At 38.7% G+C, this 27,999-nt stretch overlaps 1 protein-coding gene and 1 long non-coding RNA gene across 9 annotated transcripts in view; one reads left to right on the top strand and one right to left on the bottom strand.

Annotated features, from left to right (window-relative positions):
• CFAP58 (cilia and flagella associated protein 58) overlaps positions 1 to 27,999 on the top strand; it is a 151,243-nt gene that overhangs the window by 45,117 nt on the left and 78,127 nt on the right. For 5 of the 8 annotated variants that reach the window (XM_034931436.3, XM_055093363.2, XM_063607883.1 and 2 more), the window contains exons 2-7: positions 8,945 to 9,226; positions 12,627 to 12,775; positions 15,323 to 15,479; positions 16,404 to 16,598; positions 19,020 to 19,157; positions 21,492 to 21,651. In XM_034931436.3, coding sequence (XP_034787327.1) covers positions 8,945 to 9,226; positions 12,627 to 12,775; positions 15,323 to 15,479; positions 16,404 to 16,598; positions 19,020 to 19,157; positions 21,492 to 21,651 — 1,081 coding nt within the window. Of the gene's footprint in view, positions 1 to 2,618; positions 2,843 to 8,944; positions 9,227 to 12,626; positions 12,776 to 15,322; positions 15,480 to 16,403; positions 16,599 to 19,019; positions 19,158 to 21,491; positions 21,652 to 27,999 lie in introns of those variants that run through there. The other 3 variants (XM_003825557.4, XM_055093364.2, XM_063607884.1) reach the window with 3 other exon arrangements.
• LOC106635188 (uncharacterized) lies at positions 242 to 2,639 on the bottom strand. The gene is made up of 2 exons (XR_001338555.3): positions 2,053 to 2,639; positions 242 to 866 (listed from the first exon to the last, which is right to left on the bottom strand). It is a non-coding gene; the product is annotated as an uncharacterized LOC106635188 (long non-coding RNA).

Consider the following 27,999-nt stretch of genomic DNA (forward strand, 5'->3'; position numbering starts at 1 on the left):
CGATGGTCCCAATGTGTAATCAGGTTTCCTGTGAACACACAAAGCAGCCTGAGCTGGGTTGCCTGTCCCATTTCAAGCTCATTTCTATTAGCTTGGCTTACAGTGTGGTTCAGCCTGCCTCTCCAGTTCATCCGCCACCTCTCCAGCAACCTCCATGCACATTATGACTCAGCCACATTTCCCTCTTTTTGTCCACCAGATATACAGTGTCAGGTCATGAATGAGATGTCACTGCACAGTTGCCAGTTTTCCTTGAATTTATTCATCAGTCCAACACAGTTCTCATAAACTTGACAAACTTACTCTAAAAATTATAAGGGAGGATAAAGGCCCATGGATAGACAAAGCAATCTTGACACAGAAGAATTTGGAATGGGGAACTTGGCCTTCAAGCATGATGACTAACTAAAAACCCACAGTGACAAAACCTTGTGGTACTGACACATGAACAAACCAGAGAGCTCAGAACATACTCATGTCTATTTGGAAACTTCCCCAAACCAATTTGGAAAGAATGGATTGTTTGACATGGGTTGTTGGAAAATTTGCTCACCCCATGGAGAAAAATATAGTTAGATCCCTATCTCACACCATATGGGAAGGAGAACTCCAGATGGATTAGATAACTGAATGTAAAAAAGTAAAACTATGAAGCTAATGGATAGAAAAAAATGATGGGAGAATACCTTTATGACCGTGGGGTTAAGGAGGTCTAAATAATACCAAAAAACTATATTAAAAATATAGGGAAAAAAAGAGCTAAAGAGCCACAGTATCAAAGTTAAGGACTATTGTTCCCTTAAAGACATAAAGGCAGAGTTTCTAGTCTTCTAAAGCAGATTGATGTCCAGGCTTCTCAAAGATATCTGTAAATCAAAAGAAAAAAAAGATCAATAGAAAAATAGACACAGACACTGAAAAGGCAGTTCACAGAAGGGAATCTCAAGTAGCCTATGAATGTATAAAGAAATGGTCAAAAAATTCACTAGTAGTTAGAGAAGTGAAAATGAAAGCAAAAAATGGGCTTACACTACTTTCATCATATTGACAGAAATTAGAAAATTAGCTAATTAGATGAGTCAATATTTGCAAAGCACTTAGAATAGTATCTGGTATTTACTAAACACTTTATGAGTGTTTAATAAAAAAGACCTATCACCTTCTGGAAGGGATGGATGGAAGTGTTGGATGGAAACCCCACACTGGAGTGCAGCGTAGGGCAGTAACTCTGGTACACAATCTTAAAGTGCTTGGTAAATACCCAGGGCTTGTACTAGGCTACTGGGCATCGTTGTGCTCTTGGAAAACTGTTCATCTGGTCAGATGAGTTTGAAAATATCACACCCTCTAGATAGTTACAGCCTTCTAGGTTCATGACTTGGCTGGCGTACAGAGATTTTGTGAGAATAAAAAGTGCACACCTTTCTCCAGTAGGGCACATGGCACGGGAAAGAGAGTAGAGACTGTTTTTCAGCCTCCATTGCCCCATGGCTGGATGTGTTTGTGCAGGACGCAGCTGCATAAGCAAATGTCCCTGTGCATCCCTATAACTTTAACAATCTTACTCCTTGGCATATATTTCAGAGGAATTTGCACAGAGGTCCTTAAGGGACCAAGGACAAAGACGATCATGGCTGTATTACTTGATGTATTGGAGAATTAGAGACGGCCTTGTTACCTAACACCTGGGGAATGGAAGTGAAGTGTGGTAGATGCCCCTTATGAAACGCTGTGCAGTACTCAGAAGCAATGAACTATATGCTTGCCAATCGCAACGAGGACAGATCCTTAAAAAGAATGTTGAGTGAAAAAAGTAGAAAATAAGATAATCTCCAAAGTCCAGTAGCATTATTTAAACATTTTTTAAAAATACACTGATAAAAATTTTGTACATTTCCCAAAAATACATATGGAAGCACAGCAGCATGAATGCCTATGGGGTTGAGGATAGGGGTTGGGAGTAGGGATGGGGATAAAGGGGGAAAATAAAACCAGAGAGGAGTCTTACACATTTCATGAACCAAGGAGTATAATTATTTCAACTATTTGTACCTGAAGTCCAGAAAGAGTGGAGGCAGAAGGGGGAGAAGAGGGCGAAGAAACGGTTTTGGGAGAGGGGTCCTAGAAGAGAGATTTTCGCGATGTGGCGCTACATACGTTTTTCCAGGATGCCTTAAGCTCTGCACCCTATTTTTCTCATCACTAATATTAGATTAAACCCTTTGAAGACAGCGTCTGTGGTTTCTCTACTTCAGCTTTCCCTCCGTGTCTTGCATACAGTAGCTGTTTTACAAGGGTTGAACTGACTGGAAGTGAGATTATTCCTCTTTGTCTCGGAAGGCAGAGTGTAGCCGCCTGTCCTTCCCTCATCCGGAACCTTCTGGTCCACATTTCCTTCCAAGCGTTAGTCCTCGGCTCTCCATGCTTGGCTCCCTAGTGTCACACACCGTCCTTTCTGGGTGGCCTCTTCCAATTCGCCCTCTTCTTTCTCCTGGGTGTCTCCATCTGCCCACACCGTGGGACTCCTCCCAGCCTCTCAGGGGCACCGCCCCCTCATTTCCTTGGCTCCGCCCCATTGGGATATATTTGCATATTTCTCTGAGGAACCCTGCCCAGGTGCCAGCCGCAGAAGCTCCTCCCCTTTCGAATTCCCGCTAGCGCCCCTAGAGGGCGTGTCGGTTGCCAGGCGACGGGACGACGCGCCGAGCGCGGGTTTCCGCTCGGGGCGGGCGATAGAGACAGCGCGTCGCGCCTTTAGTTTCTTTCCCAGACTCCGGCCCAGCTCCTGCGATCTCCACAGCAGCCTCTGAGGCCGCCCCCAGAGAGCATCAGGATGGCTGAGGTCAGGAGTCAGCGCCCCTCTGTCGCCTTTCCCTTGACCCCTCCCCATTGTCCCTCTCCTACTGACGATTGTCACAAACGGTGATTCCAATATTTCCCCCCATCAACATCTTATCCCCCTGCACCCTCACTCACTCCCGCGCCTTTCTCCGTTGGCTCTGGCCCCTTTACCTCCTGTTTCTCCTTCATTTGTGTGGACACCCCACTATCCCCACTGTGGCATCGGCGCTATGCTAAGTGCGGTAGAAAATTAATGAATTCTGAAATCCACACGTGACATGCACCCAGCCCTAGATTTTTAGTCATGGAGTGATACCATAAGAGAGGCTCACACAGAAATATTGGAGATGTCTTATCTCACAGGGGAAACCGGGAAGAAAGCTTCACAGATGCCTGCTGTCATCCCAATCAATGGCCCTTGTCCACCTGTCACACCCTGATTTCCTAACATGTGATCACCTGCTGTCACACAGCTTCATTAAGGCTCTTCTGCCCATCACCTCTGCCCCGTGTGTTCATTGACTCCTGTGTTAACATCTCGTATCACCCCACCACTCCCCCATATTACAGTACACCCCATTTTCAGCCTCTCCAATGAGGGGTTATTTCTGCAACCCTTCAGTGACTCCCTGCCTGCCCCTTAGCCCCCTCATGTATAACCTCAAGAGCCTCGGGTCCCTGTCATTACTTGCCATTCACAGTCCCCATCCACTATGGCCCTACCCAAATCCTTCATGGCCCCATCAGAGCCCTTCCCCCATCACCCATCCCACGGTCTGTTCCAGCCAGGACCAGCTACATGATTTGCAAGGCCTGATGCAGAGTGAAAACACAAAGTCTCTTCAAAAATTACAAATAATTTTAAGACAGAACAGCAGAGCATTCAACCAAGAATGGGGCCTTTCTGAGCAAGGGACCCTGTGCAACTGACCAGTTTTCACTCCCATGAAGCCAGCCCAAGCCCCATCATCTTTCAGCACCATCGTGCTCCACCCACTCCCCACCCCATTCTAGTTACTCCCTTGCTTCCTCTGCACCATTCACATCCCCTCATCATTGCTTTTCCTCCATCTCTAGTCTAGCTTTATAAATTCCGTCTTCCCGTGGTCAACACCTCCTTCCTTTCCTTATCATACGATCTCTTTCATATCATCCATCTTCCTCACTCCTGGGCTCCATCACTCACATCTCTCTCTGACATCCATGCTGCTGTGGCCACTTCACTTCTCCCCATTACCCATAGTCATTTGTATCTCTTTCTTCCCATTTCCTTTCTTGTTCCTTCTAGTTCTTTATTGTCCCATTATTGCTTTTGAGTGTTTTCTCCTCTTTTCTCCCACTAGTCATCTTTGTTTATTTCATTCTTCATCCCCCATAGGGAAGCCCCAGCCTCCCAGAGGCACCACCCCCTCATTTCCTTGGCTCTGCCCTATTCAAGATATATTTGCATATTTCTGTGAGGAACCCTGCCCAGGTGCCGGCCTCAGAAGCTGCTCCACTATTATGGATTAGTTATTTCCATTTCCCTCTTTCTGTTACTCCTCTCGTTTCTTCCTTTCTTCTACTTTTCTTCTTACTTGACCTCAGCCAACTTTCTCGATTCTGCTTTCACAATTCTCTATTTCCCCTCTGGCCTCATCTTATATTGCAGTTCTCTTTTCCTTTTTCCTTTTCCTTCTCCCCACTAATTGATATTCCCAGAACTTAGGACAGGACAGTGCCTGGCACATAGCAAACAATCAGTGAATAGGTGAAGAATAAAGAAATGCCACAGTTCCTTTCTGATCAGTTCACGTTGATTTCATCCCTCTGAAACAGATACCATTATAGGCTATAACAGTGGAAATATCAACTGTTTATTGGCCAAAGCTAAGAGATTATTTTTCCTTTGCTTTAAATGACAATAGGAACAAATCTCTCTTGTTCCTAAAAGTTTCTTTAAAACTTTTCCTTCTTTGGTATTTTTCCATTCCTGTGCTAAGTGCCAGGTAAACAGGTAAAACTTGGACTGCTAACAAATCATTAGGCTGTTGATCAAGTGTTGACGTTAATACCATTTACAGGGATGGAACCAAGAACAGTGCAGTGACAAATTTTTGTGTGTGCTTATGTTTAGCATCAACAAGGGAGAAGAACAGAACAGCAGCAACATCGTATTTCCTTAATATGGTTTTTCCTCCTTTGTGGAGTTACTACATTGTGGTCTTTGCAATAATCTGCTTTTAGTCAGGAAGAAAAACCTATGTGAATTTAAAATTAGTACTAAAGTTGTTATACAAAATGCTATAGATATGCTTGTGACTCTACATTTATTTTAATTTACAAAGACTGTTTTGCTTGCATGTCATCGTTAGAGATTTAATTAATAGTACAAGTGTTTTCGAAAACCAAGAATACGTAGACTTTTTCCATATTGGGCAAGACGGGCTTGTCAAAACAGAAGGTAAACTAGACTCCTTAAAATCTTCAGGGTGAATTGAAATTTTACTTTATTATTGGGAATACAGATTGTTTCAGTTGGTTTCTTTTAGCAAGAGAGTGTTGATGCCAAGGCCCTTTGTAGAGTAGAATATTAAAACATAATGTTGCAAACATAAGTAAGGCCTTGCAAGCCTTATGAGTCCTTTGCTCAAAAGTCTTGAGTGGTTCCCTGTGGCCTGCAGAATAATGCAATCCGTACTCCTTTGAATGTAATTCAGTGTCTTCACTGTGTGTCCCTCACTCCCTAGCTAGTGTTTTGCTACTTTCTCCCTGTCATACCTCTTATCCTTTTCTAAAATGTGCACAGACTTTTAAAAACTTTTATTTTAGGTTCAGGGATAAATGTGCAGGTTTGTTATATAGGTTAATTGAATGTCACAAGGGTTTGGTATACAGATTATTTCATCACCCAAGTAATAAGCATAGTACCTGATAGGTAATTTTTCAGTTTTTTACCCCCTCCCACCTTCCACCCTCAAGTAGGCCCCAGTGTCTGTTCCCTTCTTTGTGTTCATGTGTACTCAGTGTTTAGCTCCCAGTTATAAGTGAGAACATGTGATATTTGGTATTCTGTTCCTGCGTTAGTTAGGATAATGGCCTCTAGCTCGATCCATGTTGCTGCAAAGGACGTGATCTCATTCTTTTTTATGGCTGAGTAGTATTCCATGGTGTGTATGTACCACAGTTTTCCTTTTTTGTTTTGAGATGGAGTTTCACTCTGTTGCCCAGGCTGGAGTGCAGGGGAATGATCTTGGCTCACTGCAACCTCTGCCTTCCTGGTTCAATCAATTCTCCTGCCTCAGCCTCCCAAGTAGCTGGGATTACAGGTGCCCACCACCACACCCAGGTAATTTTTGTATTTTTAGTAGAGATGGGGTTTCACCATGTTGGCCAGGCTGGTTTTGAACTCCTGACCTCAGGCAATCCACCCGCCTCAGCCTCCCAAAGTGCTGGAATCACAGGTGTGAGCCACTGCGCCTGGCCCATGTACCACATTTTCTTTATCCAGTCTACTGTAGATGACATTTAAGTTGATTCCCTGTCTTTGCTATTGTGAATAGTGCTGTGTTGAGCATATGCATGCAGGTGTCTTTATGGTAGAATGATTTATATTCCTTTGGGTATATACCCAATAATGGAATTGCTGGGTCAAGTGGTAATTCTAAGTTCTTTGAGAAATTGCCACACTGCTTTCTACAATGGCTGAACTAATTTACATTCCCACCGGCAGAGTATGTTCCCTTTTCTCTACAACCTTGCCAGCATCTGTTTTTTTTTTTTTTTTTTTACTTTTTTAATGAAGCCATTCTGACTGGTGTGAGATGGTATCTCATTGTGGTTTTGATTTGCATTTCTCTAATGATTAGTGACGTTGAGCATTTTTTTCATATGCTTGTTGTCTGAATGTCTTCTTTTGAAAAGTGTCTGTTTATATCCTTCGTCCACTTTTTAATGGGGATGTTTGTTTTTTGCTTGTTATTTTATTTAAGTCCCTGATAGATTCAGAATATTAGAACTTTGTCGGATGCACAGTTTGCAAATATTTTCTCCCATTCTGTAGGTTGTCTGTTTACTCTGTTGATAGTTTTTTTTTTTTTTTTTTTTTTTTGCTGTGCAGAAGCTCTTTAGTTTAATTAAGTCTCATTTGTCAATTTTTGTTTTTGTTGCAATTGCTTTTAGCATCTTCGTCATGAATCCTTGTCAGGGCCTATGTCCAGAATGGTATTTCCTAGGTCATCTTCCAGGGTTTTTATAGTTTTAGGTTTTACATTTAAGTCTTTAATACATCTTGAATTGATTTTTGTCTATGGTGTAAGGAAGGAGTCCAGTTTCAATCTTCTGCATATGGCTAGCCTATTATCCCAGCACCATTTATTGAATAGAGAATCCTTTTCCTGTTGCTTTTTTGTTGACTTTGTCAAGGATCAGATGGTTGTAGCTGTGCCGCATTATTTCTGTACGCTATTCTGTTCCGTTCATCCCTCTTATTCTTTAGCCAACTTGGATACTTGCTTGGCCCTGAGCTTTGCTCAAGCTTTGCCATCTGCTGGGAATGCCCCTTTACTCCGTATTCCCCTATGAAAATTCCACTCTTCCTTCTGGGCCTGCTCAAATGCCAATTTTTTTCTGAGATTTTTTTTTTATTCTTGCTGCTGGGAATAATTCTCTTTCTGTGGGTTCATAGAGAACTTTGAATACATTTTATGATAGGGATCAAATTCTATGCTTTCATTAACTGCATTCGTATCCCACCAGCAATTAAGTATAAATTCCCTGTGGATAAGCTGTTTATTACTCATCTTGTGGATAAGCTGTTTATTCCCAATCCATCATAGAATTTATGTATGGCAGATATTCAATAAATACTTGCTCAATGAATGAATAAATATATTAACCATACCCATTCTTCTTCATTATTATATTGTAGCTAACAAGAAGTAGGTGGATTTGTTTGCTAGAGCAGCCATAACAAAGCACCACAAACTGGGTGGCTTACTCCAGTCTGAGCTCATCTTAACTTATTAAATGACTCTGTTCCAAATAAGGTCAGATTAGCAGGGTTAGGACTTCAAAATACCTTTTTGGGGGACACAATTCAACCCCTAAAAGTAGAGAAATAAGAATTCCGATATAACTCACTCTTAGGTTCTCATCTAAGTAATAGCCAGACTTGCTTGAATTATATCTATATGTCTGGGCTTATATTTTGAAATAATTTGTTGCCCATCTAACCATGGAAAGCAAATGTGGAAAAGTCCCATGAGTATTGCACAGGGGCATTTTAGGACACTGTGGGGCATGACCTAGCCTACATTTCTAAGGAATAAAAATGATGGAATCTCTTTTGAGAGATAAGTGCATATTTCAGGTGAGTTTCACTGTATATGTGATTTCATGATATCTATGCCAAGATCTTCCTATGTCTGGCCTCAACACACCGTGGCCACCCCCGCTGCCCTTTGCAGTCTTAGGGGCAATAAGAAGCAGGGCCCAATGAAAAGAGACCAGGGTTTGGAATAATCATAATAGCTCTGAAAATTCCTTGAATCCCTACTATTTGCCAGGCATTTGGCTAAGTGTTTAACATCAGTGATCTCATTTAATCTAATCCTTAGTAACATCATGTAGTGGGAACTACTTTTATCCTAATGCATATATATTCTGCATATATATCCCAATGCATATATATATATATGTAATGTGTATAAATGTATAATGTGTATGTGTGTATATATGTGTATATATATATACATATATATACACATATATATGTACATATATACACATATATATGTACTTATACATACATGTACATATATACACACATATATGTACTTATACATATATGCACATATATACACACATATATATGTACTTATACATATACGTATATATATACACACATATATGTACTTATACATATATGTACATATATATGTACATAAGCATCAGGGTCTGAACAAGGACCTTTCCTGTCATATAATCTTAATTTTTCTGCTTATCAGTGGTTTTAATTTTGCTCGTATGGAGGTGTTTCATTCAGAGGTAATAGCAGTAATTCCTTGATGGTAATGATGTAAATGTTGCATTGCCCTTTCCCATCCCTGCTTTTTTTCTATAGGAAAAGGGTGGAAAGCAAGTCCTGGAAGAATCTGCATTTGAAGAAATGGAAAGAGATTTTCAGGGAGTTCTCCATGAACTTTCTGGAGACAAAAGTTTGGAAAAATTTCGGATTGAATATGAGAGGCTTCATGCTGTCATGAAAAAGTCTTATGACAATGAAAAGCGTCTGATGGCCAAATGCAGAGAGCTAAATGCAGAGATTGTAGTGAATTCCGCGAAGGTCGCCACTGCCCTTAAGCTCTCTCAGGATGATCAGACCACCATTGCATCCCTAAAGAAGGTCAGTGATCTTCTAGAAATGGAATGAACCTGAATTTAAAACATCATTCTCTCATTATATTGGCACCTCTAGGCTGGTAGTAAATGAGTTATTAGGTAAAAATTTACATGATTTTATATTCATTAAGCCTAAGGAATAATGTTCATTTTCAAAGAAAATGATTTTTTAGCCTGGGTGAATCACATCATGCAGAAAATAATGGAGAATCTTACTTGCTTGGTTTCTGGGAAATAATGGGTTAGGAAAAAGATTTAGAGATAAGTAAATGCAATATTTGGAATCTCAATGTATCTTATTTGATGCATGATGAGTAATTTAATACCTCATGATGGTAGTTTAACTGTTAAAGATATTTTCATATTTCTGCTTTTTCTCCTGTTTTAGTAAAGATTGCCTTGAGAATTCCCAGATAGTAATTTTCATGACCTTTCTTCCTAGCACCCCTTTTCTTTCCTCTGAATCCTCCCAGTTCCTCATAATAGGAGAGCAGAGATTCAGTCTGGGGATACTGAGGATGTATTGCTTTGTTTTACACTAGATTTTTTTCATCCTTAAGTGTGTTGCATTATTCTGAAGGTAAAATATAAGTGTTCCTTGTTGACTCATGGTGATAAGAGGTTGAAACATAATTAAAACCCTAAATATGAGAAACAATTTATAAAATTTTTAGACAGTTGCCTTGGTATCATGCAATTAGATACCATCCAGTTCAAATGAATTTCCAAGACCAGTACTAAATAACGATTATCAATTCTCTTAGAAACTACTCACTTTTAAGTGCTATTTTGAAGTTTATGGTCATGTTCTTCTCCTTGCTGAAAAACCAATATAAGAAGGCTTAAAGTCATTTTATAATGGAAAAAAAATTTTTCATTATAAATTTAAAAACTGATGAAGGGCTGGTTGTGGTGGCTTATGCCTGTAATCCCAGCACTCTGGAAGGCCGAGGTGGGTGGATCACCTGAGGTCAGGAGACCAGCCTGGCCAACATGGTGAAACCCCGTCTCTACCAAAAATATAAAAATTAGCTGGGCGTGGTGGCATATGCCTGTAATCCCAGCTACTTGGGAGGCTGATGCAGGAGAATCACTTGAACCAGGAGGTGGAGGTTGCAGTGAGCCAAGATTGTGCCACTGCACTCCAGCCTTGGCAACAGAGCAAGACTCCGTCTCCAAAAACAAAACAAAATAAAACAAAAAACCCAAAACAAACAAAAAAACAAAATCTGGAAATGGAGGTCATGAATGGATTAAAATCTAATTGGTAAAGTTGATTTGGATAAAACTTCTGTAATCATTTTTTAATGTAAATATCTTTCATTTGTTTTGCTAAATATAGCACATATGGTTGCTACATAAGAAATATTGCACAAACTGACATTTTGCTTTGAATCACTGAATTATGTGCTATAGTTACCCAAGAGTAATCTGTCTAATGTAATAGTCACCACGAATTTTTTACATTAAATACTCTCTTCCACCCATTTTATTCCTTGTCAATAAACAAGTGGAATATTTTAACCTAAAGCTTATAGGTTCTTATCTGTATAAAGGACCCACATTCTACTCGACAGAATTTTGCAAGAAAGTTAAGTAGTGGCCTAAAACTCAAAGCTGTTGTGTATTAGTTGGTCATCACATTGCATTAAAGAAATACCTGAGACTGGGTAATTTACAAAGAAAAGAGGCTTAATTGGTTCATGGTTCTGCAGGCTGTCCAGGAAGCAAAACACTGGCATCTGCTCAGCTTCTTGGGAGGCCTCAGGAAACTTACAGTCATGGCAGAAGGCAAAGTGGAGCAGACACTTCACATGGGCCAGAGCAGGAGCAAGAGGGGCGGGGGGGAGGTGTCACACACTTTTTAAAAAAAACTTTTAAGTGCAGGGATACATGTGCAGGATGTTACATAGGTAAACGTGTGTCATGGGGGTTTGTTGTACAGATTATTTAATCACCAGGTATTAAGCCTAGTATCCATTTGTTATTGTTTCCTTATCCTCTCCCTCCTCCTACTCTTCACCCTCCGAAAGGCCCCAGTGTGTGTTATTCCCCTCTATGTGTCCATGTGTTCTCATCATTTAGCTCCCATTTATAAGTGAGAACATGTGGTATTTGGTTGTCATTTCCTGTGTTAGTTTGCTAAGGATAATGGACTCTAGCTCCATCCATGTCCTTGCAAAGGACATGATCTTGTACTTTTTTATGGCTGCATAGTATTTCATGGTGTATATGTACTCTTTATCCAGTCTATCACTGATGAGCATTTGGGTTGATTCCATGTCTTTGCTATTGTCAATAGCACTGTGATGAACATATGCATGCATCACACACTTTTAAATGACCAGATCTCATGAGAACTCACTCACTATAACAAGGACAGTACCAAGAGGATGGTGCTAAACCATTCATGAGAAATCCACCCCCATGATTCAATCACCTCCCACCAGGCCCCACCTCCAACATTGGGGATTACATTTCAATATGAGATTTGGGCAGGGACATACATCCAAATTATGTCATGTTGCAAAATTTACTGTGCTTTGCTCCTTTACTGGAACTGCTGTAATTCACTTTTAAGTATTTATGTCAAAATACACATTGCATTTTATAACAGTAAGGAAGCCAAAGCTGCATGGGTCATTGCCTCCATTCCCCGTTATGGGTTTTCTCCCATATATAAGCATTTGATGAGAAGGCTTGGGCTTCAGTTTCTGAAAAATGGGAATTACCAAGGTTGTTGGGTACAATTAGGTAACAGTAAAGAACAGCATTGTGTGGATTGTTCTAAAGTTCACATTGTCACTAGGAGATCACTTGGGACCAGATGATAAAATATATTTTTTATTTACAAATCTTTCGAGAGGTTTAATTCAGTCTATCAATTTAGGGCTTGGATCTATGATCATTTCTCATGTGATAAAACTTATTTTTTTTCCTTTTAATATCTGGACTTAGAAAGCACATAAACTTTCATTTGTAATTTTGCAAACCTTGCAGTAAGTGAGCCTTGTAGCCACACTCAGCTACACAAGAAAAAATACCCTCTGCCAGTCCCTACTTTATTTTTATTTTTTACTTTTTTGAGACAGGGTCTTGCCCTGTCATCCAGGCTAGAGTGCAGTGGCATGATTGCAGCTCACTGCAGCCTCAAATTCCCGGACTCAAGAGGTCTTCTTGCCTCGGCCTCCCGAGTAGCTGAGACTATAGGCCTGTACCACCACGTCCAGTCCAGTCCTCCTCTTTCAATGTGCTATTCACTATTGACTAGCTCATGTTAAACAATTTAGTCAATGCACATTTATATAACTACACTGTGGTCATGGTATTATTCTGTTTGCTGGTTTATCTTGCATCTAGAATCCAGTTTGGTCTTTCTCACTGATATCCTATGGCCCATCTAGGAAATTGAAAAGGCCTGGAAGATGGTGGACTCAGCCTATGACAAAGAGCAGAAGGCCAAGGAGACGATTCTTGCTCTGAAAGAGGAAATAGTGAACCTGACCAAACTAGTGGAGCAAGGGTCTGGACTGTCAATGGACCAGCATAGCAAGTAGGTCATAGCCTTGTTGATGTATGTTAAACTTGCTTTTGCAGAGGCCTCCTTCAGTAGACAGCCTGGGGCTTGCCAGTGTCTTCTTGAACATTCTCTGTGATACAAGACTCTTCTTTATTGGGTTCTTAGAGATTGTTTTCTGTCTGTTGCATTTTAAGTAATGTTCTTTTCTCCACACCTAAGAACTTCTAATTTGTGGTTATCTTAAACTTCTGCCTCCATAGGAATCAGTAGTATAGTTTCAAAATGAGTAAGATGTTAGGTTTCTCTGCAATTTGTGTAGAATATAACTGGCTAATTTTCTGCCCAGAGTCCCAGCTTCTCCCACCTACTCCCCATGATCAGTCTCATCACCAACCCTCCCACCCTTCAGATTCTAGGCCAGAAAACAGTGCTGCTCTTCCCTCCTCCTGCTCCCCCATCTCTTAAAGCCACTGTCTTGTTGGCTTGGTCTTCTAAGCATGGCCTTTCACTCCTTCTGGTCACCAGTACTACTGCCTTGGTTCAGGCCTCCTATTCTCTGCCAGATTTGGCAGTAGCGTCCTAACTGGTCTCCCTGCCTACAGAAGACATGTCCTTCTTTATTCCATCATTGCTACCAAATTTAGGCTCCTGAAGCACATGTGCACCTATCCCCAGCATAAACACTTTCAATAGCTATCCATACCCAAAGGATAAAGCCCAGACTCTTGACTGTGTCATCCAGAGCCCTTTGAGAACCTGCCCCAGTCAGCCTCTCTAGCCTCGTGCGAGCCCATCAAGTTGCTCACACCTCCATGCCTTTGTACATGTTGCTTTCCATGCTCAGAGTGCCTTGTCTTCCGTTCTCCCCATGGTCAACTTTTATGCCTTCTTTAAGACCCATCTCAAACACTGTCTTAACTTCATCACCATCAGCATCACTGTTCCAACATCCTCTCCACATCCAGACTCCAATGACCACACAGAAAGTCACTATGTTTTCTGTTTCCATAAGACCCAACATTTACCTCCAGTATGGCACTGATCAGATTATATTGAAACTTATTTGTTGATGTGCTTCTCTACCCATTAGGCTGTGAACTCCCTGAAGGAAGACACCTTTATATCCCTTCCAGGAGCCCAGCACTGTGTGGGGCATGCAAAACATGGCATCAACGAATGAATCAGGAATGAACATACACTTCCTTGGGCAGCCAAGGAAATTAACCAAATCTAATTTTGCTGTTTCAGTTTCTTATGCTTTTTTGATGCATTGATCCAACATTGACAGATAGTTCTAAGTACAGGTGTTGGGAGAGGGAATAGGAAATAAATACAGAAAATGTGATGCCTGTAGTGTGGGCTTTATCTTCTTGTTAAGGAAGTCAAGCATATTCAGAGCAACTACTGAAGAGGAATGCGAGGGAACTGATTCAGATACGAGACAAGCATTGGAAGAGGGTGAGGAGGAGAACGGAAGAAACAATCCAGCCCATAATTTTATCTTTAACAGTGTGCCCAGGTGTAACTTTCTGTCTTCATAGTAACCTTCGAATTTGAGGTTTTATTTCTGGAGTAGAATTTGAGTGCAGGTTTAAAGTTTCCTTATTAAACATTTGTTACATCAAAGATGTTGGTAAATATAGTTTGACAAATTACTGTGTTTTGAGCAGTCGTTTGATGACTGTCAGCTGCAAGAGTCTGCAGTGCAAGTTCTCCTCTGCCTTCTCAGCTCCAAGAGCTGCCTTGCTCTACATTCATTCTGCTGCAGAGGTCGTATCAGACACTGAGCTTCCAATTGCAAAGTGCTAATTCTGCAGGAAGTCATGCCAAATCATATGGAATGGCTTTTGAAATTTGGAGGTAACTGGTTTACAATTCAAATCAATGAATATTATCACATAACCTCCAAAAATGGGCATCATGAATGATTTTCCCAATTTTGTTCTTTGTAACATTTTATCTGGGCTGCATTCATTTGGGAGAAACTAATCTTTTTGGGTAAATGGATAGAAAACTAGCAATGCATATTATTTTGTTCTGTTTATGCTTTATTCTAGAGTTTATAGCTGTGATCATAGCCCTCCAGTGGATATATTAAACAAATAGTTTCCTAAATTGACATCTGCTTAGGATTAATTACCAGAGTTGACAATAGCAATATAGTCTTATCGTAACAAATTCAAGTAATACAGAGGTGTGGAAAGTATCAACCCCTACAACTTTTCACCCTAAATTTCTCAGAGATAATCAGTGATATGTTTTTCTGGGCTCTGTAAAAATGTCTGTGAAACACACACACACACACACACACACACACACTCTCACATGCATGAATAGACATTGTATTTTCTTAAAAATAAAAAAATAAATTATACTATGCATGTTATCATTAGTACTTCTTTCCAGTTAACATTTCACAATCTGATCCCATATCATGGCATAAAGATCTTTCTCTTTAATGTCTGAATAGTGTTAATCATTGACCTGACATCTTTCCCATGAAAACGAACTCAGAGAATGATATGAAGGACCCCTGAGCAGATGGCCATTTAGTCTGACTCCTGTGTTCTTCCTTTTTAGCATCCGAGATTTACTGAGGTTCAAAGAAGAAGTGACAAAGGAGAGAGACCAGCTCTTATCAGAAGTGGTAAAATTACGAGAATCCCTAGCTCAGACCACTGAACAGCAGCAGGAAACAGAGCGATCAAAAGAGGAGGCTGAACACGCCATCAGTCAGGTCTGCCATGGAGGGCAAGAAGAAGGAATATTTCCTTCCAGAGGATGTTTGTCCCTCCACAGTCTCTATGCCCATCTTGCTCCTTTCTCAAATTTACCCCCTAGCGCCCAAATGAAACATCCTCAGTTCTGCTTGTTTCTTTAGTTTGTTCTCTTGAGAGGAGCTTTACTTGATTTGAACGACTTGAATTGTTCTTTCTCTGCATTCTCTGTCTGAGAAGTCACTGAGGCGGGCACTCCCTACTTACAATTCTGGCTCAAAAAGATGATCTCCATGAAGGCCAGGGGGCCCAACATCTGGGGGTGGTGGAAGTAGTTTCTTTGGCCCTACTTATTTATTTATTTATTTTTATTAGAAAGCCATTTAGCAGACTTCTTCTGAACACTTTTATATAAAGCCCGAAGTCAAATAGGTCATACACAATGTGCAGTCTCCAAGAGAAAAACATGAGACTTCTTTGAACATGAGATAAGAAAAAGGCTTTTCATAGCATTTGGACATCAAGATAAACCTATAATGCTCTCTTTAGCAATATCCAGGGTCATGTAAAACACAATTTTATACTTAGGGTAGCTAGCCACATTTTATTTAGTCCCTATTGATAAAGAATGGGATGAATTCTTTCCATGTTTAACGCCCCTAGAACGCTGAGCTTCCATATGTATTTGATTTTATACCACACTTTGTGGATTTGTTGCCCACCATCAGGGTAGTCATTTGATTTCAAGGCCCCAAGAAACAGTATAGAATATTCCTGAAAAGTTTGAACACTGGGGCTCAAGGATGTCTGCCCTATAGGGGAAATGCTACTGCAAAGTGCTGCCTTGACAATCACAGACCTGAGAGAGGAGGGGGCTTGGCTGGCTGAGACCTGCCATGGTCAGGGCTCATCTCTTTCTCTCTTGTCCTTTCCGCACCCTCTAGTTCCAACAAGAAATCCAGCAACGTCAGAACGAAGCTTCCCGGGAGTTCCGGAAGAAGGAAAAACTAGAGAAAGAGCTCAAGCAGATTCAGGCAGACATGGACAGCAGGCAGACAGAAATAAAAGCCCTGCAGCAGTATGTGCAGAAGAGCAAGGAGGAGCTTCAGAAGCTGGAGCAGCAGCTGAAGGAGCAGAAGGTGAGTTGGGTGTGGGTCTTTGCAAAAAACCAAGAAAAACCCAGAATGGCACCTTTATTCACCCTTTTGTACATTTTGAATTCTCTTGGAAAGCAGCAAATTCCCTTCACTACTCCTGCTGATGATGTAAAACTTAGCACTGCAATTTGGTCTTTGAATGGCTCTTATGAGGTAGTTATGCCCCCCCTTTTAAATTTCCCAGCTCTAACAGGTTAATAAGTTTCTTTTTAACCTTCTATTGATCTATACTACACATATAGACAAGTGTATATGTCACGAGTGGACAGCTTGATGAATTTTCACCACTCAACCGCATCTTGGTCACCTGCTCCCAGCCGGAGAAATAGAACATTACCAGCACCCCCAGAAGCCCTTTTGTGCTCCCTCTTAGTCCTTCTCCCCCTAAAATACCATCTCTATCCTGAATTCTAAGCAGAGTTTGGTTTCGCCTGTCTTTATACTTTACAGAAATAAAATATTACAGGATATATTCTTTGTGTCTAACTTCTGCTATATTCTGTTTGTGAGATACATTCATGTTGTTGCCATGTAGTTATAGACTTGTGATGCCCAATATGGTAACCCTTAGCAACAAGTGGCTATTTAAATTCAACTTTATTAAAATGAAATTAAATTAAAAATTCATTTCCTTGGTTGTACCAGCATCATTTCAAGTACTCAGTAGCCACAGATGGCTAGTTGATGCCATATTAGCACAGACAGAGAACATTTACATCACTGCAGAAAGCTCTATTGGACAGAGCTCAGTAGAGCATGAGCTGTCATTGCTGTGCAGTATTCCACTGGGTGAGTATAACAATTTATTTTTAACAGTTTTATTTTTATTTATTTATTTTTATTTTTATTTTTATTTTTATTTTTTTTGAGATGGAGTCTCTCTGTCACCCAGGCTGGAGCACAGTGGCATGATCTCAGCTCACTGCAACCTCCACCTCCTGGGTTGAAGCGATTCTCCTGCCTTAGTCTCCCGAGTAACTGGAGTCTGCCACCATGCCTGGCTAATTTTTATATTTTTAGTAGAGACAGGGTGTCACCATGTTGGCCAGGCTGGTCTCGAGCTCCTGACCTCAAGTAATCCAACTGTCTTGGCCTCCCAAGGTGCTAGGATTACAGGCATGAGCCACCGCACCCAGCCGACAGGTTTATTTTTAAGTTATTTTCAAGTTTAGCAAACTATGGTCAGTCTTTATGTATTTTTAATATGGTACTGTTTTTAACACTTCCTCTATTATAGCAGTTTAAGATGACACAAGTATTAGTAATTGTATTATGTTTTCTCTCTTTTCTTAAAGAAGCAATTCATATAATTGAAAAGTCTTTTCTTAAATATGTGTTTCCTCAGGAAGCTTGTTTCCAAAGAATTGTCAAGCCATATAGCAGTTTTATACTCAAAAATAGATATAAATATACTTTTTTTTGTCCGTTGCTCTATTAATTTTGTATAAAGTCAGAAGTCAAATAGATAATTCACAATGTGCCGCCTCCAGCAGAAAAACATGAGACTTCTTTGAGCATGAACCATAAGAGAGAGGCTTTTGGACATCAGGATAAAAACTATTCTCCTATGAAACACAATTTCATTTTTAGCATAACTGGTTACATTTTATTTAGTCCCTATTGATGGAGAATTAGCTGGATTCTTTTCATGCTTAATTTTTGTGTGCATGGAAGTTATATTTTGGAGACATTACCTAAACTGGCTTTCTATTTTTATCCTGCAATTCATTTGCTATCCCTCCACCTCCTCAATATTCCCCCAATAGAAATGAGCCCCCAAGATATAATCCTTTGTTTTTATAAAACCATATCTGCTTAGGATAGTCAAGGCAGGGAAGAGGAAAATCTGGCTGACGCTGCACTCAAGCAGATATAAATCACTTTGCTGCTGTTCCACGGTTTCGACTTAAGTTAGATTAAAAGAAAATTGTCTCTGTGTTGGTGTTAGTGAACAGTTCTGTTGACAAAAATGTTGTAGGCATGTTAATGCAGGATTTGCTTCTGAAGATGTAGCTTCCGAGCCCCACAGCTTATAAAATCCGTTTGAATCTCTAGCTCATTTGCAATGATTATAGCAATTGTTGCGTATGCGAAGCCTGCCAAATGGCAAACAGGCATTAAAATATTTATCCACCACCTGTGAACAAGACTTCCCAAGGCTCTCAGAAAAAAAATTATGCTCACTGTGTTATTCATTAGAAGGCATCATTTTCCTCAACCGTTTAACATTCATCATATTTGAGTGCGTTAGTGCTTTCGTCGGGAATAAAGAACAATTTCTACAAAGACAAAAACTCGGGGTTGCTGTTATCTTCCCAGGAGGTTTGTGGGGCCCCCTGTGTGTATATCCAACTATTGTAATCAGATTAAAAGGCATTAACCAGCTCATTCCAACCCTTTCAGATATTGAATGAGAGAGCTGCAAAGGAACTCGAGCAATTTCAGATGAGAAATGCTAAACTTCAGCAAGAGAATGAACAGCACAGTTTGGTCTGTGAGCAGCTATCCCAGGAAAACCAACAGAAGGCGTTGGAGCTCAAAGTAAACACCAAGTTACATGTCTGTTCCCTAGCTCTTTCTTCCTAACACAGGTTTGCCTTGGCAATTGGAGCCCTCAGTTGGAGAGCCTGTGTTGGCTCTACTGAGTACCTTGACACATCAGAGGCAGGTGCAAGCCTATAGTGATTGCTTTAGGCCCAGAAGCAGAGTTTGATGACTTCCATTCTTGTAAAATTGCAAACCTGATTATTGATCATATGGTTATGCAAATGGTTTCCAAAGTGAGCTCAGATGTCTATCTCTGTAACTAGCTTTGCAAGAAACCAGTTGCTCAAATCTAGCAATCCATTCACACGTGTGAACAGCCAAAAATTCAGATTATAGTTACTGCTTGTTGGAGAAGGTGGGATGGAATGGCTGGGAGAGAGACTGATACTACCTAGGGTCTACTTACAGGATTGTGGAATCATGTTTTTCACTTCTGTCCAATGTATATTTTGAGACAGATTTCCTATTCTTCTCCTTGCTCTCATTGAAGAGTGCTTGCAAATTCTTCAATTTAGATAGTTTAGATAACAGTTTATACTCTGATATATATTCTATGCCTACCTGCTTAACAGAGCAGCTTTATGTTTATCACTTTAATTCTGAAAAAAATCCATATTCCCTACTCTGGTTATGTTAGAATACTGGATGTAAAAAGAGTGGCCTAGCAAGAATAATACATAGATTTGGGCAGAGAACCATAACATTTTTATATCACAAACTCTTTTGAGAATCTGATGGTAATATACACACGCACACACTTATTTGCATATCTTACATCTTGTGTTGCATGCATCCCAGAAATAGGAGAGGTTTCCAGGATTTTTCTGAAGTCTAACTGTGGGGTCTGGATTAATAACCACTGAATTAAAACATCTTAGAAATGGAGAGGCCTTAACATCGACTAATTTGAACCCTATAGGGTCTGAGGGTCTGACACTGAAAAACTTTTAAAACAGCCCAGAATGGGTAGACTTGAAACCATTCTTTATGAGAATGCAATACGTTAAAGAAGAGATGAGATGACTACTTAAGTCAAAATAATATATTAGCCCCTAAGGTAAAATTAAAGGAAAAAGACTCATGCCATTAATTCTTTCCCTTGATAATATGAATGGGGCATTTTGAAAGATGGACTATTTCTGTTATCAGATCATGAGCCTAATGGGATTCAGCCTCTAGCAATAATCTGAGGATAACATGAACAGCTAATTTTGGTCTCTTCATTGTTATGAGCTGAGATAATTGCTAACCTTTGTTTGCAAAAGAATCCCAGCTGCTTTTCCAGTCACTTCTAATGGCAAAATTTTAAAAAAGTGAATTTAATTAAAATTTCCAAAATCTGGAAAGATTGAAGTCTTTAGACAAAAATCGGGTGCTTTTCTTTGCTAGGATTATTTTTGGGGACTGTTTGCCATTTTATAGACTGCCTATTCATACTATGAAATATCTGGTCCACTTATCCATATGTATACCTAGAGACCAACATACTTTGAGGAAGGAGGACCCCTTCTCTAGTGTATATAATTGACCTACAATGGCCCAGTGAGTCCAAAAGAGTGTTTGAATATTTTATATATGTTAATAACCATCTGAGAGAGATCACTTCACAAGTTCATGAAAATTGCTAATCAAATACTGTATACAAAATTCACATATTTTTGATACATACAACTTAGCATTCTTATCTTATTTGATTCTACAGTTAGATGGTGTATTAGTTCATTTTCACGCTGCTGATAAAGACACACCCAAGACTGGGCAATTTACAAAAGAAAGAGATTTAATTGGACTTACAGTTCCACATGGCTGGGGAGGCCTCACAATCATGGTGGAAGGCAAGGAGGAACAAATCACATCTTATGTGGATGGCAGCAGGCAAAGGGAGAGAACTTGTGTAGGGGAACTCCTCTTTTTAAAACCATCAGATCTCGTGAGACTTAGTTTGTATCAGGAGAATAGCATGGGAAAGACCTGCCCCCGTGATTCAATTACCTCCCATCGGGTTCCTCCCACAACACGTGGGAATTCAAGGTGAGATTTGGGTGGGGACACAGCCAAACCATTTCAGATGGTAACTTGAAACAAAATTTTTCAGGGTTTTTATTATTTTTAGTTTATAAAAATATAAAACATAACCACATATTTTATTCAGTGGACAGTTTTTCAATTTCTCTCAAAACCAAATTGTGTGTGCTTGATTTAATCTCACAGAACAACTTTAAAATGCCATGGGAAGAATTTCCTTTTATTGGTTCTGAGTTTACCATCATCCAGTTCCTGGCTCTTCATTTACAAAGTGTCTCATTAATTCTTTCTCACTAATTACAGGCCAAAGAGGAAGAAGTCCATCAAATGCGCCTTGACATCGGGAAGCTCAACAAAATCAGAGAACAAATTCATAAGAAATTGCACCACACCGAAGATCAAAAGGCAGAAGTCGAACAGCACAAAGAAACCCTAAAAAATCAGATTGTGGGATTAGAGAGAGGTAAACCATTTTGCGCTTTTATTCATTTAGAAACATTTTATTGGTGACTGATGTTATCTTGTAACCCAGGGCTCCATGTTTACAAACACAACCTATGCCAAATGAAATCAGTAAAACAACACTCACACTGGTAAACAGTCAATATGGGGTGGGGTGGGGGGCATCATTTTGAACACCTTAAACTCTTACCTTAAACAATTCTTCCACAGGTTCCATTGGCAAAAATGACAATCCAACCTGAAGTATTATTGCTCAGTATTTGTCCATGGAGTAAATAGCATCTAAACTCTTATGTCTGAGGTTCACATGACCTGCTTTAGTTCTTCTTTTCCACAGAAGATAGTGAATACATTAGAATGAATGTCCTTCATTAGCAGTATCTGGGACAATATTGCACTAAGAATCAGCAGAACAAAAATGAATGGCTTCTAACATCTTTTCTCTGTCAGTACTTTGCCATGTGATGAACCCCTGTCTTACTGTTATAACCGACTTGTGAAGGGAAAATTTAAGTGCCACAGGGAGGTACAGAGAAATCAGTAAGGACACAAACCCTGGAGTCAGAGCTGCCTGGGTTTAGATCCCATCTCACCACATCTGGTGGTTGGGGGTAAAATAAGTGAACACAGAGCACTTGTGGGCACTGCCTGGCACACACAGTAAGTGCTAATTACATTCCATCCATCACATCCAGATATATTCTTGTTTTCTGAATAAAAAATATAATTAAAATACAGTATACTTGTCAAATTTGGTGCAGCAGAAACAGCTCTGGACTTGGAGACAAAGAACCTGGGTATGAGTTCTGACTCCACTGAAGTACGTGAGGCAGGAACATCTGTGTCCTGTTGACTTTACCCAGGTGGCTGTAAGTTGTCAATCACTGAATGAGACAACATACATAAAAGCACAAAAGCACACATTCCTCACTAAAAGTTAGGTACAATCTAAATCTCTGGATAGAATTATTAGAAATATTTGTCACTAGTGAGACTCTGTCTTAAAAAAAAATTAAGGCAAAGCATGGTGTCTCATGCCCGTAATCTCAGCACTTTGGGAAGCCAAGGCAGGCGGATCACCTGAGGTCAGGAGTTCGAGATCAGCCTGGCCAACATGGTAAAACCCTGTCTCTACCAAAAATACAAAAATTAGCTGGGCATGGTAGCGGGTGCCTGTAATCCCAGCTACTTGGGAGGCTGAGGCAGGAGAATCGCTTGAACCTGGGAGGCGGAATTTGCAGTGAGCTGAGATTGTGCCACTGCACTCCAGCCTGGGTGACACAGTGAGACTCCGTTTCAAAAAATAAAAAAGAAAAAGAGAGAGAAAAAAAAGAAATATTTGTCACTTAGGTCTTTGTAGGTATTTTTCCTTCTAAGACATCAAGAAATAATGTTTTATTGAGATGCAGTTCCAGCTTATCTCAACAGTTTCTCTGTTCATCCATTCAGTGAATCAAACCCAGACTATGGGCAGGCATTATTCTAGGTGCTGGGTGCATGGAGGACCTCCATGGGGTTAAATATTTCGATTTTATTCTTTGTTATGCCACAGTCTAGTGTGAGTTTTCAATCTAACACTTTCTGTGACAGAAATGAAGAAAAATGGAACTTTAAGAGCATTTTTTGTAACTGGCTATCAAAACACTTCCATATTTAAATTTCTATGTTTTTGCTTGCAATAGTTCTAAGCTTTGGAAAAAAAAGTTTTACCCATTTGGCGTTGAGCCCAACTCTTCATCCTTAAATCATGTATACAAAGTTATCATTCTCTCTCTTTTGACTACTTTATAGGTATCATCAATATCATTATTTCTTCTTAGGGATCACGTCCTTTTGATGTGTTCAACCAAAAAGTGGCACTGGGCATAATGGTTAGGAGCATGGGTCTCCCTCCTACATGTTATGATTTGCTACCACAGAAACCAAGAAATAAACTGAAAAACTACCAGAACTAACAAGAGAGGTTAATAGAGTTCAGTAGAGTGGCAGGTTATAAAATAAATATGTAGATATCAATAGCTTTTTTTATACCAAAAAATCAGAGTATATAATGGAAAAAATTCTCTTCACAACAGCAACTAAAGTAATAAAATATCTGTGAATAAAGTTACCAAGATATCTGCAAGATCTATATATTAAAAAAAGCCACGAAATTCTATTGAGGGATATAAAGGAAGACTTGAAAGATGGAGAGATATATTAAGTTCCTGGATGAGAAAACTCAATAGAATAAAAATATAAATCTGTCCAAGTTAATTTATACATTTAATTTTTCCAAAAAAATTTCAGTGAGTTGGGACCTGGCATGGTGGCTTACACCTATAATCCCAGCACTTTGGGAGGCTGAGACAGAAGGATTGCTTAAGGCTAGGGGTTCAAGGCCAGTCTAGGCAACATATTGAGATACTGTCTCTTCAAAAAAAAAAAATTGCCAGGTGTGGTGGCATGCTCCTGCGCACCTGTAGTGGCACATGCCTATAGTCCCAGCTACTTGGGAGGCTGAGGCAGGAGGATCACTTGAGTCCAGGAGGTCAAGGTTGCAGTGAACTATGATTGCACATACTGCACTCCAGCCTGGGTGACAGAGCAAGTCTCTTTAAAATTCAGTGAGTTATGTTGTATGGGACTCAAAAATTGATTCTAGAGTTCCTCCAGAAGAATAAACATATGAAAATAGAAATGAAATAGAATAGAAATGAAATAGAATAGAAAATAGAAATGAAATCTGGTAAATAAGGGAAGATTTGCCTTCCCAGATGTTTAAATGTATTATAAAGCTTCAATAATCAAATTGTATAGTGATGATGTCCAGATAAACAGATCAATGAAAAAGATTGGAAAGGCCAGAAAAGACTCTAGATTATCATCTAAGGTAAGGTGTTGTTTCCTACCAGTGTGCAGTATGGATTCTTAAGAAAATAATGGCATGACAATAAGCTTCTGTTTTTGGGGAAAAAGTCAATACCAAATGTTGAAACCATAAAGCCAAGATTGAGAGATTAAATTAAATAAAAGTTAAAATTTTCTATATTCTGTATTCTCTATAAATGAAGGCAAATCGACTAAAAGAATGTCAGAGCTCTTTGTTATATGTAAAGGGCTTCTTTTAAAAATCCACAAAAATGGTCGGGAGTGGTGGCTCACGCCTATAATCCCAGCACTTTAGGAGGCTTTGGCGGGTGGATTGCTTGAGCCCGGGAGTCTGAGACCAGCCTGGGCAATATGGCAAAACCCCATCTCTACCAGAAAAAAAAAAGAAAGAAAGATAAAAATTAGCTGGGCATGGTGACACACGACTGTAGTCCCAACTACTCAGGGGGCTGAGAGGCAGAGGTTGCAGTGAGCTGTAGTTGCACCACTGCACTCCAGCCTGGGTGACAGAGCGAGACCTTGTCTCAGAAAAAAAAAAAAAAAAAATCCAGAAAGGATAAACATATTATGAGAGAAATTGGCAAAGGGCAAATTGGGCAATTTGAAAAACAGAAATACAAATAAATGGTCATTAAACATGAAGAAGTAGTAAACTTCACTACTAAGCAAAGAAATTCAAATTAAATACTGACATATTGGTTTTTAAACATCTATCAGACTGTCAAAGCTCAAAGAGAATGATGATATCCAGGGGTGGTTTGGGTGTGGATTTAAATTGCTATTAATTTTCTAGAGAGAAATTTGGCAGTAGGAGAGAAATGTCTGTTAAAAATCCCCTTTGATCCAGGACTTCCTCTTCTACAGGAAAAATATGAATAAGAACTTTCACAGGATTATTGCTTATAACTGCAAAAAAAAAAAAAAAAAGAAAAAGAAGCAACTTAAATGTTAAAATGAGGGATTGGCTAAATAAATTATGTATTTTCACACAGTGAAAAACCATGGAGTTATTAAAAATTCAGATGCTGATGCACATTTATAGTATGGAAAGGTATTTATTCTATGCTTGTTAATTATGAAAGCAAGCTACAAAATAGTATACTATGTGTACAATAAGCTTCTGTTTTGGGGGAAAAACTCAACCCCAAATGTTGAAACCATAAAACCAAGATTGAGAGATTAAACATAAAAATTAAAAGTAAAAATTTTCTGTATTCTGTATTCTCTATACAGAATATAGTGTGTACTATATACTTAGTGTACTATGATTCCCTTTTGGGGTGTATGTGTATTTACAAATATATATATAAATATATGTATTTATAAATATATATAAATATATGTATTTATAAATATATATAAATATATGTATTTATAAATATATAAATATATGTATTTATAAATATATATAAATATATGTATTTATAAATATATATAAATATATGTATTTATAAATATATATAAATATATGTATTTATAAATATATGTATTTATAAATATATATAAATATATGTATTTATAAATATATATAAATATATGTATTTATAAATATAAATATATGTATTTATAAATATATATAAATATATGTATTTATAAATATAAATATATGTATTTATAAATATATATAAATATATGTATTTATAAATATAAATATATGTATTTATAAATATATATAAATATATGTATTTATAAATATAAATATATGTATTTATAAATATATATAAATATATGTATTTATAAATATATATAAAATATGTATTTATAAATATATATAAAAATATATGTATTTATAAATATATATATAAATATATGTATTTATAAATATATATAAATATATGTATTTATAAATATATATAAATATATATCAATATATGTATTTATAAATATATATAAATATATATCAATATATGTATTTATAAATATATATCAATATATGTATTTATAAATATACATCAATATATGTATTTATAAATATATATCAATATATGTATTTATAAATATATATCAATATATGTATTTATAAATATATATCAATATATGTATTTATAAATATATATCAATATATGTATTTATAAATATATATCAATATATTTATATACACATGTATATTTACATAAGAATAAGCTGGGAAAGAGACATATTAAAATACTAAGTAGATTCTGGTTGATTTAAATTTTTTCACTTCCGTTTATCTGAATTTCTAATTTCGTTCTGTATTTCTATTTACTTGTATAATAAAAAACATTTAAAAACAGCAAGTGGCCGGGTGCAGTAGCTCATGCCTGCCTGTAATCCCAGCAGTTTGGCAGGTTGAGACAGGCAGATCACCTGAGATCAGGAGTTCGAGACCAGCCTGGCCAACATGGTGAAACCCAGTGTTGATGAAATAATCAAACTCCGTAAAATATTTTAAGAGATTAATTCTGAGGCACATGTGACTGACCATGGCCCGTGACACAGACCTCAGGAGGTCCTGAGAACATGTGCCCAAAGTGGTCGGGGTACATCTTGGTTTCATATATTTTAGAAAGGCATGAGACATCAATCGAATACATTTAAGAAATACATTGGTTTGGTTCAGAAAAGCAGGACAATTCAAACGGGGGTGGATGGGGTGGGGGGGGCTTCCATGCTATAGGTAAATTTAAACATTTTCTGATTGACAATTGGTTGAGTTTATCTGAAGACCTGGGATCAACAGAAAGGAAATGCTCAGGTTTAGATAAAGGACTGTGGAGACCAAGTTTTATTGTGCAGAGGAAGCTCTCAGATAGCAGACTTCAGAGACAGCAGGTTATAAAATGTTTCTTATTGGACCTAAAAGGGTACCTGGCTCTTTTTTGATTATCTCCTGGATCTGGAAGGGAAGGAAGGAAAACAAAGGGAAAAGGGGATTCTTTATAGAATGTGGATTTTTCCCACAGGAGACTTCGCAGGGCAATTTCAAGGTATGGCAAGGAAATACATTTTGGGGTTAAATATTTCGATTTTATTCCTTGTTATGCCAGAGTCAGATTGGAAAGTAAGTCATGATGTACAGCGTTAAATAAAACCCATCAGATGAGAATTTATGGTTTGTAGGGCATGACTCCCCAGACCTCTTAGATAGGAATTTGGGCAAGAGAAAAAAAAAAAAATCAGAGCTAGTCCTCACCTGTCTTTACTAAAAATACAAAAAATAATTAGCCGGGCATGGTGGTGCTGCACCTGTAGTCCCAGCTGCTCGAGAGGTTGAGGCAGGAAAATCCCTTGAACCTGGGAGGCGGAGGTTGTAGAGCCGAGATTGCGCCACTGCACTCCAGCCTGGGCGACAGAGCAAAACTCCGTCTCAAAAAAAAAAAAAAAAAAGAAAAAAAAGCAAGGACATTTTTGGCATTGGAGAAATCTTAGCCCTGTCACCTGTTGGCTTCAGACTTTTGGCAAATGGATTAATCTCTGCAAGCCGCAGTTTCCATCTCTTTAGTGAGAGAGGGAGACC

The sequence above is a fragment of the Pan paniscus genome, chromosome 8 (assembly GCF_029289425.2).
Source record: "Pan paniscus chromosome 8, NHGRI_mPanPan1-v2.0_pri, whole genome shotgun sequence".
Lineage (NCBI taxonomy): Eukaryota > Metazoa > Chordata > Mammalia > Primates > Hominidae > Pan > Pan paniscus.